Source organism: Bos taurus, chromosome 7 (assembly GCF_002263795.3).
Source record: "Bos taurus isolate L1 Dominette 01449 registration number 42190680 breed Hereford chromosome 7, ARS-UCD2.0, whole genome shotgun sequence".
Taxonomy (NCBI): Eukaryota; Metazoa; Chordata; class Mammalia; order Artiodactyla; family Bovidae; genus Bos; species Bos taurus.
The window spans coordinates 57,361,835-57,375,580 of record NC_037334.1 but is presented as its reverse complement, the minus strand read 5'-3'; the positions used below and the strand labels follow the sequence as shown (position 1 = coordinate 57,375,580).

Here is a 13,746-nt window from a genome sequence, read left to right as displayed (position 1 = left end):
AATTATTTTATGGTTCCAACCATTTACTTACCTTTGGTGTCAGAATACAGGTATCAGACTGTATGGTTTGGCACATAAAACAGTACCTCCAGATTCAGCAGTATTCCTATATGTCAGTAATATTGTTTTAGAGTTTAAAAAAACTACCAAATAGGATCATTCATTTAAAATTATTGTGGTTCTGGAGTTTGTTAACTGGTTGTTAGTTGTTCTTTGATGGAGTTTGGTTTTGCTGGTTATTTTCAGAGTAAAGCTGCTGCTAAAGCTGGATCTTCTAAATACCAGTGGGACATTATGAAATCCCTGGGCCTTTCTGATGATGAGATAGTCAAATTTTCTGAAGCAGAACATTGGCTTGAATATTTCCCACCACTGGCTGTCCAGGATCTGAAGAGAATGGGTTTGAAGGTATGCTGGCTACCTCTGTAGTTTAAGGCAATGTGAAGAACCTAGTTATATTTGTGTGACTGTACGAGATTTGGTCCACCTCTTAATTTAGAATAATATATTCCATCAGTATTCCACGAATGGCTTGGTACTGTTATTTTCTGATTAGAACCACATGGGCCTTGAGGTAAGCAATGAAGTACTTTAATGTTTGTTGTTTTGGAATATATATAGATATACTAGCAATTAGTAAAAAGGAATACTGTTCAAGTGAAGAAACCCACAACATTGTAAATTAACTGTACTTCAATAAAATTAAAAAAAAGAGATTTCGAAGAAACCCAATGTAAGCTTAAATATTTAGGGACACAAAAAGATGTTGTTTAAGTGTTCCTTCTTAATTTATTATAATTCCTATATGTTTAATATGTAAATATATATGTTTAAAAGCTTACATATTAAGCATAAATTAATGTGATAATTATGATATATATTTAATAGATGGAACTTGAAGTTTTTTGGTTTGCTTTTGATATTTGATATAATTCTACATTGAAAAGTTAGAAGTAGGCAAGTAAATAATTGATTCATGGGAATTCCTATTTATAGAGACTATATAAATTTCTAAAAAATTACCATTTCCTTTCTCCTCCTATAGGTAGATTGGCGCCGGTCCTTCATCACCACTGATGTTAATCCTTACTATGATTCATTTGTCAGGTGGCAGTTTCTAACATTAAGAGAAAGAAGCAGAATTAAGTTTGGGAAGCGGTGAGTTTATTGTCCTTCAGTTTAATAAAGCAAAAATCATATAATTCCTGTATTGTAATTCAATGTGCCCCAGAGCCTACTTTTTTCCATTATCTTTTCTCTTTTTATAATTCCTCTTTTTGTTCTGTTGGTTTCCTTTTTGTCTGGCCGGTGTCTTAATTTCTTTGAGCTGCTTAGTGTTTGTGACAAATAGAACCAGGGAGAATAGGGGGTCTCACTAAAGATTCTCTTTTTATGGTCTCAGGAAAGATTCTCTTAAGTATTCTAGCCAAGTAGAAAAATAATTTTATTTGTGTTTTAGTTTATCCTTTTGCTCTATAAATTGTTCTGTAAAGTTCTCCCTTGATCATATGGACTCGTTAAAAGGTAGTTGCATTTCAAAAGCTTATTTATATTCTACAGTCTTCTGTTTCATACCACAAAGCCAAGATCAGTGAATATTTTTCAGTGGTATTACCTTTGATGAAGGCAAAAAGCTTTCATTGAGTAACTGTGTTGGCAACAAAATTCCGCATAAAAAATGATGTAGACATTTACTCAGAAGTTTTAGTTAGAAGAAATATTGTGAGATGTTAGGAGCAACACTGACCAATCCGTTAGGATAAAACTTGTACATTGTAATGTTTGTCATTTATTTCTTGTTTCAGGTATACTATTTATTCTCCAAAAGATGGACAGCCTTGTATGGATCATGACAGACAAACTGGGGAGGTAATTATTTGTGACATAGAATAGTTGTTGTCATAATTCTTAATATAGTCATAGAGTTTAAGAAATAAATCAGAAACCTAAAAATAGCTTTATTCCAGTATTGAGGTATAAGTCATGATACTCTGGTGGCTATTAAGAAGGAGGCAGGTAGTCATCATAGGTACCTGTATCTTCTCTAGAACCTTGTCTAGAACCTTGCTGGTAGGTTTAGCTGCATCAGCTTGTGCTGGAAAAGCACATTCTTGGATTTTTTTTTTTTTTTTTTGTCACTTAGCTTGGCTTGCAGGATTCCCAGATCAGGGATTGAACCTGGGCCCTTGGCAGTGAAAATGTGGTGTCCTAACCACTACACTGCCAGAGAATTCCTAGAGAAGTAGATTCTTGAACCTCACCCCCAAATTGCTAAATCAGAAGCTCTGAGGGTGGAGCCCAGGAATCTGTCTTTTAATGTGTTCTCTGTGTGATTCATATGCCTGCTCATGTTTGAGAAGCACCACTTGGAGAGTGCACTGTTCTAAAAAGAGACCATGAGGAAAGGTAATGAGATATGTGGTTCACTCATGTACACAGATTCCATTTATACTTGCTTTGGTCACATGCCTACTTATTTTCAAAGTACTTCAAGTCATGCATGACATCAGTTCATTCTGCATTCCTGGAGGACACATTAGTGACATTGTTCCCTGTAATACTTGAATGAAGCAAGGGAAAATCATTCGTCTAAAGCCTTGGCACAGTAAATCAACAACAATGAACTTTGTAGTCCCTATGAGTGTGTCATTCTCTGTTACCACCTTTGAACGCATTCATAGGCTAGTGACTACCTTTCAAAATCAGCCTTCAATTATGATGTAACTTACATGACAGAAGTGAGAGTTGATCAAAATTTTGAAAGATTTGAGAGCCTTCAGAAGGCCAGTTTACTATGTTAAGCTTTAATATAGTCAATGATAGCAACATCTTAAGTTTCAATAGTACATCATAGTTTTTCAAAGCATTTTGTCATTATCATTATGTGTCATTATCTTACGTGTTCCTCAGGACAGTCCTGTGTGAGGCACAGCACAGTTTTTTATTTTTAAAATGTTTAATTAATTAATTAATTTTATTTTTCATGAAGAAATGAAGGTTCAGAGTGATTGTGACTCCTTGTGGCAAGCCACAAGTGAGGGCCGAAGCTAGGTTTTGAATACACATCATTTGATCCCTGGTCCATCATATGTCTGTGATGACTACTCTGTAGGATTGACATTGATTTTATCTTCTAACTCCCATTTTGGCAAACACTGTTTTGGCTGATTAATCCAAGTCATTCTCCCCTTGTTTTTCCCTCTCAAGAGAGCTCTTAGCAAACCTTACTCAGTCTGGACCTCCTTGACCAGTTCTGTCTAGTGTGGGGTAGGATGGTGGTCTCTCAAGTCATTTCTTACACATTAGGCTTCCATGTGGTCAATACACCACTGACAGTCTTTTCATTGGAAGGAAGAATTATTCTAGCGATGCAAGAACCCGTCTTAGAAATTTGAATCAGATCTCTTGCATAGATTAGTAGGTTTAATCCAACTCTTTTCTCTTTCAAATTTTTATTTTGTTTAGGGTGTTGGACCTCAGGAATATACTTTAATCAAGTTGAAAGTGCTTGAGCCATACCCATCCAAATTAAGGTAGGTTTGTCAAAGAATTGTGGCTTCATCTTTTTGAAACATCAGATAGTTGTGATAAAATCCATAACATTTTCCATAAATGTGTGCTTTTTTCTTCTTAGTGGCTTGAAAGGGAAAAATATCTTCTTGGTAGCTGCTACTCTCAGACCTGAGACTATGTTTGGACAAACAAACTGTTGGGTTCGCCCCGATATGAAGTACATTGGATTTGAGACAATGAACGGTGATATATTCATCTGCACCCAAAGAGCTGCAAGAAATATGTCATACCAGGGCTTTACCAAGGACAATGGAGTGGTACCTGTTGTTAAAGAGTTAATGGGAGAGGTAAGTTGGGTAGTGGAATTAGTTTAGAGCATACACTTAGAGGAAAATGTCAGAAATGAAATTTGAGAAAAGAATGTTTAAAAAAACATTTTAGTTGAGGTATACGTACAGTCAAGCATGTAAGTCGTAAGTGTGTATTTTGGTATATCTTCAAACGTTATGCATCACTCAAATCAAGGGATGTACAGTTGGAGCACTCCAGAAGGCACTCTCATGTCCATTTCACATCCCTTCTTCTGTAGAGGTAACCACTACCGTGACTTAAGTCACCAAAGATGAGTCGCTCTTCATGAACTTTACATAGTGAAATTGTATAGTCTGTACTCTTTTATGTCTAGCTTCTTTGGCTCAATGTGATGCCTGTGAGATTCACCCATGTTGTATATGTAGTAGTAGTTTGTTCTTTTTGTTTGCTTTTTAATTGCTGTGGTATATTCATTGTGTGACCATATCAGTAAAACAGCATTTTTATTTATGTATTTATTAGAAAAAAATTTTTTTTGACCATACTGTGTGGCTTGTGGGATCTTAGTTCCCCCACCAGCGATTAAGCCACAGGCCCCTGGCGGTGGAAGCCTGGAGTCCTAACCATTGCATTATCAGAGAATTCCCTAAAATAGCATTTTTGAATCTTACGTTTCTGCTCAGTAATTATCTGATTGAAAAATACAGTTCTCCTCAAGAGATTTAGTATAGCTGCAGTTGACATTATATTACTCCTTCTAAAAAATGGGTCGTTTTTGCTGTGCGTGGGCATTGTCTCGTTGCAGTGAGCAGGGGCTGCTCTCTAGTTGCGGTGCTCCGACTGCTCACTGCGGTGGCTTCTCTTGTTGCAGAGCATAGGCTCTAGACACATGGGCTTCAGTAGATGCGGCACATGGGCTTAGTTGCTCCATGGCATGTGGGATCTTCCCTGATAAGGGATTGAACCCATGTCTGCTGTATTGGCAGGTAAATTCTTAACACTGGACGACCAGGAAAGTCCCGATACTACTTTTTTAATAGGATTAACTGCATTCCTGGTGTGCAGTAGCAGCTGCTTTTTTTTTTCTGGAAAGGAAGTCTTGATCTTAACTAAATCCCCGATGGCTCAGCTGGTAAAGAATCTGCCTACAATGCAGGAGACAGGAGACTTGGGCTGGATCCTTGGGTTGGGAAGATTCTCTGGAGGAAGAGATGGCAGCTCACTCCAGTATTCTTGGCTGGAGAATCCCATGCACAGAGGAGCCTGGTGGGCCACAGTCTGTGGGGTTGCACAGAGTCGGACATGACTGTGCATGAGCACGTGTAGTATCCTTAGAGTTTATTTTACTTAGGTTTATTTTACTTTTACTTATTTACCGGCGTGTTTTATTCCCTTTGGTTAAGTGCTGATCTTTGGTATCTTAATAAATAATCTTTTAAAAGAAAAAGATGAGTAGAATACCATCTCAATTCTCCTTTTGAATTGGACTTTTATTTCTTATTTTGTAAATTTATTTTTTGACTAGATTACTAAATATTCATAAGACTCAAAATTTGAAAGACAAAAAGAAGGGATTCCCTGGTGGCCCAGTGGTTAGGACTCTGATTTCACTGCCAAGGGCACCTGTTCCATCCCTGGTTGGGGAACTGAGATTCTGCAGGCTGTGCAGCCAAAATAAAAAACAAAAGGTACACAAAATACTCCCAGTCACTCAGTTGTCTCTTCCATAAGCAGTCAGTGAAACCAGTGTCTTGTGAATCCTTCCAGAAGTATTTCATGTATATACAAGCAAATACATACATATATATTCTTTAGCCCTCTTTTTTTACACACAAACGGCAGTGTATTTCATCACATTGTTCTGTGTTTTACTTTCTTTTTTACTTAGCTATTTCTTGGTAATTATTTTGTCAGTAGATAAACATCTCCTTGTTCTCGTTCTTTCTTTTTTTTGGCTGTGCCATGTGGCTTTTAGGATCTTAGTTCCCTCACCAGGGGTTGAACCTGGGCCCTTGGCAGTGAAAGTAGAGTCCTAACCACAGGACTGCCAAGGAATTCCCTTTGTTCTTATTTTTTACTGTTACACAGTATTCCATTGTTTGGCTATGCCACAAATTATTTAATGACTCTGTATAGTGGATATTTGAATTGCTTCGTCTGTTATAAGCAGTCCTGCCACATCTCATTAGTTCCTGATGTTAGAGTTCTGTCTGAGAGGTTTTGGGGAATGGTATTAATGACACAATTTTTTTTTTTCTTGCTCTTACATGCAACTTCTTTCCTTGTTAATTTGAGCATATTCTGGTATGAGGGAAATGGGTGGTATAATAGCTTTAAACTGTTAATTGATATTTAGCCTTTATCATTATGGCTCCAAATTCTATAAGCAACTTACGTATATGGGTAAAGGAAACTATATGGAATTGAAAAGTGCATTTCTGTAGCTAAACAAACAGCTGCAAGCTGCTTATTCATATATAAGAATATGGGTCCTATATTGTTGGGGCTTCTTTTTTTTATTTTAAAGAGAAACTAGATACGTCTTCTTAACTGTCTTTCTAATTATTGTTTAAAATAGAAACACAGAGATATAATATTCTATCTTGTTGATGTCTCATCTCATATTTTATTAAGTGATTTAAAAAAAAAAATCATTTAAAGTCTTAGTTGTTTCCAGGTTTTGCTAATGTAGTTAATACAGCATTGGGAAGATTCTCAAAGAATCTTTTGAGGTAAATTCCTAGAATTGGATTGCTGGGTCCAAGCTGTGTGAACATTTTTGTGACTCTTGCTGTGGATTCCTATATTGTTTTCCTCAAGGAGTGCAAAGTTAAAAGCAATATGTTAGTGTACTAATTTCCTCACAACATTACAAGATTTGGGCTTTATAATTATTTTCAGTTATTTCCAGTCTTGTAGGTAAAAAAGAATGAGTATTGTTGATTACTAGCTTCTCGTGGCTTAAAATATAAACATAGTTTTAAAATTTAATGATTAGATTAGGTTACTTCCTCTTTATACTGATCTTTTTCTTACATAGGATATTCTTGGTGCATCACTTTCTGCACCTTTAACGTCGTACAAGGTGATCTATGTTCTCCCAATGCTCACCATCAAGGAGGATAAAGGTAAAGAGTTTATTTCTTTGTAGAAATTCTTTGGTGTACACATTCTGGTTGCTATTAGTTAATTCCACACTTTCTTTTATAAGGCACTGGTGTGGTCACAAGTGTTCCTTCCGACTCTCCTGATGATTTTGCTGCCCTCAGAGACTTGAAGAAAAAGCAAGTGAGTTTCTGTGTTTCATGTTCACATTTCCTCTTTATCATCTCATTGGTTAGGTACCACTGAACTGTTGAATTAGGCTGAAAAACTATGCAGATATCTTTTTAATGCTATCTTTAACCTGTTTCTTGATATTTATATGTTTTCCTGTGATTTGAATTTTAAATATAGTATTTCATAGAACCTTTTTTTTTGGCTGTCTCGTGAGGCATGCGGGATCTTAGTTCCCCAACTAGGGATTGACCCTGCGCCCTCTGCTGTGGAGGCGTGATGTCTTAACTACTGGACTGCCAGGGAAGTCCCCGTAGAATCTTTTTTAAGACTTATTTTCTTAGGACAGTTTTAGGTTCATAATGAAAATAGAGAGGAAGGCACAGAGATTCCCATGTAATACCCCTTCTTCAACACCTGCATTGCCTCCCCCATTATTAGTGTCACTCACCGGAGTGGTACGTTTTTATCAAAGATGAACCTACATTGACGTCATAATTGCCCAGAGTCCATAGTTTACCTTAGGGTTCATTCTTGGTATTGTACATTCTGTGGGTTTATGCAAACATTTAATGACATGTATCCATCATTATGATATACAGAATAGTTTCGCTGCCTTTAAAATCCTCTGTGCTCTTCTTGTTCATCTGTCTTCCCTCCCACTCCTGGCAACCACTGATCTTTTTAATTGTCACCATAATTTTACCTTTTCCGAAAGTCATGTAATAGTTGGATTCATACGGTATGTAGCTTTCTTAGATTTTCTTTCAGTTAGTAATAAGCATTTTGGTTTCTCATGTCTTTTCATAGCATCATAGCTTGTTTCTTTTTAGCACTGAATAATATTCTGTTGTCTGGATGTATGTTTATTTATTCACCTGCTGAAGAGCAACCTGGTTGCTAACGAGAGAAAGTTTTGTAAAAACAAGTTTTCTGATACTTGCATTTTCATTGCAACTGAAATGTGAACTTCATTTTAAGTGATATGTGTGTGTCTGTGTGAACTTTTGCTTTTGACTGTATAGTTTCAACATTTAAGCTATTCAGTCTAACTTAAACTGTTTAGTTTTTAAAAGTCATGCATCCCTTCTTGAGAGTTTTGTCTATAAAATTAAAAAATTGTTCTTTATGGAAAGAAGAAAAATACTTAAAAAAAAGTTTAGAGGGTATTTCTCTTAATGATAATACCAGAAAAATACTGATCATTAGTGTTAACTTCCTTTTTGTTTTTGTAGGCTTTACGAGTGAAGTATGGAATTAGAGATGACATGGTCTTGCCATTTGAACCTGTGAGTACATAGATGATTCAGAATATTAATGTCCATCTTTTCATTAGAGGAAGAAAAGAGCTAACACTTGTAACAGAATTAAATAATTGGTTCAGTTCAGTTCAGTTGGTTAGTCGTATCTGACCATTTGTGACCCCATGGACAGCAGCACGCCAGGCCTCCCTGTCCATCCCCAACTCATAGAGAATGAAAATAAGAGAGAGTTTAAGAGTTTATTTGCTTTAATTTGATATCTGCTGGGATGGATAAGAGCAAACAAAAGACTTTAACAGTAGGCATTTTCTTAGCACCTGGCACCTGCAGTTCGAGAAGAAACAAATAGTTTGCCTTTTAGTATCACCAATTCTGTAGTAACTTATTTTCTAGTGTGGCAGATTTCCAGGCTTCTAAAGATAAAATTTTGCCACGTTACTCTTGAAAGTTTATGCTTTCATGTTAGTGTCTTTAGAAATGTAAATTACTAGTGAACAATTTTCATGGAGACTCCAGAAGACTTAATATAAATCAGAAATAAGACCGTCCATAAATTCAGTTGTTTACATCATTTCGCTGGCTTCCCAGGTGGCGCTAGTGGTAAAGAATCTGCCTGCCAATGCAGGATACATAAGAGACTAGGGTTCAATCCTTGGGTCTGGAAGATCCCCTGGAGTAGGAAATGGCAATCCACTCCAGTATTCTTGCCTGGAGAATCCCGTGGAGAGAGCAGCCTGGCAGGCTACAGTCTGTAGGGTTGCAGAGAGTTGGACATGACTAAAATGATTTAGCACACATGCATGCATCATTTTGCCAGTTTTGAACATTATTCAGTAAATTATATGCCAGTGAGGGCTTGAGAGCTGTGGAAGCTATATGTGTAGTGAGGAAAGGAGAGTGTGGGGGTTGGTGCAGAAAATTTGGCTGGTTCCTATGGACAGTAGGAAGATAGATTCACATCTGGATGTTTTCCCTAATGTGTGGAGCTGACCTAATGATATATAAAATCTCATATGACTTCATTGGACAGTGGAGGCAAAGGACTGTGCCCATAAGGCTGTTTTTATGTTCATTCAGTGTGAATAGTTTTACATTTCTCTTTTTTGCAGGTGCCAGTCATTGAAATCCCAGATTTTGGAAAGCTTTCTGCTGTAACTATATGTGATGAGTTGAAAATTCAGAGCCAGAATGACCGAGAAAAACTTGCAGAAGCAAAGGAGAAATTGTACCTAAGAGGTTTTTATGATGGTGTAAGTAATATTTTTGTTATCATTTTTGTTTGATTTACGTACTCCATGATCTTTGGTTTTCTTCTTACTGATTTAGAAAAAAATATAGAAAAATTTAATACAATTTCAGCTGTGTCCTGATTTGAGAGGGATTACTATAAGATATGAACAAAACTAGTGGAGGTGATGGCATTCCAGTTGAGCTATTTCAAAACCTAAAAGATGATCCTGTGAAAGTGCTGCACTCAATATGCCAGCAAATTTGGAAAACTTAGCAGTGGCCACAGGATTGGAAAAGGTCAGTTTTCATTCCAATCCCAAAGAAAGGCAGTGTCAAAGAATGTTCAGACTACCGCACAATTGTATTCATCTCACACGCTAGCAAAGTAATGCTCAAAATTCTCCAAGCGAGGCTTCAACAGTGTGTGAACTGAGAATTTCCACACGTTCAAGCTGAATTTAGAAAAGGCAGAGGAACCAGAGATCAAATTGCCAACATTCGTTGGATCATTGAAAAAGCAAGAAAGTTCCAGAAAGACATCTATTTCTGCTTTATTGACTATGCCAAAGCCTTTGACTGTGGATCACCACAAACTGTGGAAAATTCTGAAAGAGATGGGAATACCAGACCACCTGACCTGCCTCTTGAGGAATCTGTATGCAGGTCAAAAAGCAACAGTTAGAACTAGACATGGAACAATGGACTGGTTCCAGATTGGGAAAGGAATACGTCAAGGTGGCATACTGTCACCCTGCTTATTTAACTTATATGCAGAGAACATCATGTAAAATGCTGGGCTGGATGGAACACAAGGTAGAATCAAGATTGTCCGGAGAAATATCAATAACTTCAGATATGAATATGACACCACTCTTATGGCAAAAAGTGAAGAGGCACTAAAGAGCCTCTTGATGAAAGTCAAAGAGGAGAGTGAAAAAGTTGGCTGAAAACTCAGCATTCAGAAAACTGAGATCATGGCATCAGATCCCATCATTTCATGGCAAATAGATGGGGAAACAATGGAAACAGTGACAGACTTTATTTTCTTGGGCTCCAAAATCACTGCAGATAGTGATTGCAGCCATGAAATTAAAAGACGCTTGCTCCTTGGAAGAAAAGTTATGACCGACCTAGATAGCATATTAAACAGCAGAGACATTACTTTGCCAACAAATGTCCATCTAGTCAAAGCTATTGTTTTTCCGGTAGTCACGTATGGGTGTGAGAGTTGGACCATAAAGAAAGCTGAGTGCCAAAGAATTGATGCTTTTAAAGTGTGGTGTTGGAGAATATCTTGAGAGTCCCTTGGACTGCAAGGAGATCCAACCAGTCCATCCTAAAGGAAATCAGTCCTGAATATTCATTGGAAGAACTGATGCTGAAGGTGAACTCCAGTACTTTGGCCACCTGATGCAAAGAACTGACTCATGTGAAAAGACCCTGATGCTAGGAAAGATTGAAGGCAGGAGGAGAAGGGGATGACAGAGGATGAGATGGTTTGATGGCATCACCGACTTGATGGACGTGAGTTTGAGTAAACTCTGGGAGTTGGTGATGGACAGGAAAGCCTGGCGTGCTGCAGTCCATGGGGTCTCAAAGAGTCAGACATGGCTGAGCAACTGAACTGAACTGAAGGTTATAAGATTATGTTCTTCTCTTTCCAAATTTCTTTTTTTTTAATCTGTTTTTGTCCAGTAGTATTACAGAAGTTCCATTTTTGTGCCCCTAATCTCTGAGTGAATTTCTCAAGAAGATGTTTAAGGTTAGTTCGTTGTACTGTGCAATACACGCCAAAGGTTTATTGCATGGACAATACCCGATCCCTTTGCTCTCTTATTGAGATGAAATTTTAAATAAGCAGTTTCATTCAGTTCATTAATTTACTTGTTAATACAACTACTACATGCCATCTTAGCACAATTTTTGAACCTCTCTTTTCTTTTTAATTGTACATATGTTAATGTGGCTTACATTTCCATGGAAAGAAGGTGAAGCTAGTGAAAGTAAAAACCCAGTCAAGTTGTTAGTGACTTGAGGTTGAAATGAAGATTTTGAAGGCTGTAAATGAGAATGTTTTTTACTTTTGCTTTCTATTTCTCTGTATGACCAAATATTGTTTATATGTCTTCTTTAAAACTCAACTCATCCATGTTTTGGATGACACTAAGAGCCAACACTAATATAGCACTCACATATTCACTTACTTACATCTCAAAATGACCTTGCAAAGTAGGCACTTATTCCCATTTAACAGATAAGGAAATTAAGGTACTAAGACACTAAGTAATTTACCCTGTATCAGCCAGATAGCTAGGTCAAAGCAGAGCTGAACTCAAACTAGGCAACTTGGCTCTAAGATTTGTGCTGTTAACCCCTGTGCCATGATGATCAATAATCTATAATTTCATAATGATGAATTAAATAGATGCGGAGCATTTTGGCATGTTAGAGGATTGAAGGTGAAAATAGAAAACATGTCTTTCCACTTAAGGTAGAAAGTATTGGGAATTCCCTGGTGATCCTGTGTTTAGTACTCTGCCTTCTCATTGCTGAAGGCCCAAGTTTGATCCCTGGATTGGGAACTAAAATCCTATAAGCTGTGAGGTATGGCCAAAAATAAAAAACCCAAAACCTCAAAAGGATAAAACCTTATAAATTCCTGTTGAAAGAGTCAACAGGAATTAGATAGATAGAGGTCAGTATCAGCCAGAAGGGGATGGTATCTTAGCTCTGTGACAGCAATGGGCAAGGCAATACTTTGCCCAAGAATTAAATCTCCCCGTTACATAAAAGGCAGAGTTGAGAAACCATAGGCCTTCCTCTCAGAGCCAAGTTTATCACATGGCCAGGCAAAGGAGAATGCTTGCTGGCAACAGATGGAGTTGAAAAGAGAAGCCTAACTGGGGCTGAGCTGCATTGGCTCAGTTCCTTCCCCCAAAGCCTTTAGGAATGATGGGAATTAGGGCAAAGGAATTCTCTCCACATGGAAACCTAAGAAGTGGGAAGGAAGTGAACTTTTCTTTGTAATCATGTTCATAATACATATTCTAGTTACACTAAAAGAAAAACAAGTGTGTTATAACTATTAGTTGTCCAAGCTGTGCCAAAATAAAGATGTATGGTTATAAATGTGATAAATTTCACACTAAAAATATCCTGGTTGTTTGTGGAGGTAAATTTAGGTAGGAGAAAGTTTAAGGGGGGACCCAAAGCAAATTTTAATTGTATGTGTTTTTACACTTCTTATCCTTTAAGGTAATGTTGGTGGATGGATTTAAAGGACAGAAGGTCCAAGACGTAAAGAAGACTATTAGAAACAAGATGATTGATACTGTATGTAATAGACTATCCCCTGAAGGCTGTTTTAGAAGTGCTTTTGGTTCATAGACTTTACAATGTTAATTAGCAATTTTCTGTAGTAGAACCTGGAGCTGTATTAAAGATATAATTTTATTTACATATAAAATTGAAGACCTGTTTAATAATAGCAATTCATTTAACCTGAACATCCCACCTGTAATGTTGATGAAGGTAATGTTCTAAAGTTGGCATGTGTAGATTACATACAGTGAACTTTAATGATGCTTTCTGGCAGAGACCGTTTGCAGTAGAGGTAGTTAACAGTTCTTTCTGTAGTGCTTTACTTTTTGCTTTCATCCTTTTCCCCCCTCTTCATTTTTGTTGTAATTTTTTGTTGTTGAGTTACTTAGCTGCTGAACTTTTGAAACTGAATTTTTGTTTTTGATAGTTACGTATACCTGTAATACAGAGAGACTGTGGTCTGTAAGACTTGTTAAAAAAAGGCAGCAGTTTCCTCTCCATTCATCCACATTCTCTTAAATTTCTCTTCCTTGGACAGGCTTACTTTCATCTGTTTTGTTATTTATTTTAGTATCTCCACCTCGCTTACAGATCTCTAATCTAAACTCTTATAGTGTAATTTAAAATATTTTAAAATTTTTAAAATTTTAAATTTCAGTTTTAGGCATTAGCCATTGATTTCCTGCTATGAAAGATCAAGATTTAACTCTTCTCCAACCTGTGTCTTCCCCTCTAACCTCACATTTGTATATACTTCTTCACCCCACATCTTCCTAGTATAGGTATATTATAACTTAGGTTAGAGAGGTAGTCAGTGTGTTGAGACATGGCT

General features: G+C 37.0%; 1 protein-coding gene across 2 annotated transcripts in view; it reads left to right on the top strand.

Moving 5' to 3' along the window:
- The window catches only part of LARS1 (leucyl-tRNA synthetase 1), a 70,561-nt gene that overhangs the window by 22,410 nt on the left and 34,405 nt on the right, over nt 1-13,746 (top strand). For both annotated transcript variants that reach the window (NM_001102492.1, XM_005209538.5), the window contains 10 exon segments: nt 247-408; nt 1,046-1,158; nt 1,806-1,869; nt 3,466-3,533; nt 3,635-3,860; nt 6,866-6,953; nt 7,037-7,113; nt 8,337-8,390; nt 9,473-9,613; nt 12,849-12,926. In NM_001102492.1, the coding sequence (NP_001095962.1) occupies nt 247-408; nt 1,046-1,158; nt 1,806-1,869; nt 3,466-3,533; nt 3,635-3,860; nt 6,866-6,953; nt 7,037-7,113; nt 8,337-8,390; nt 9,473-9,613; nt 12,849-12,926 (1,071 nt within the window).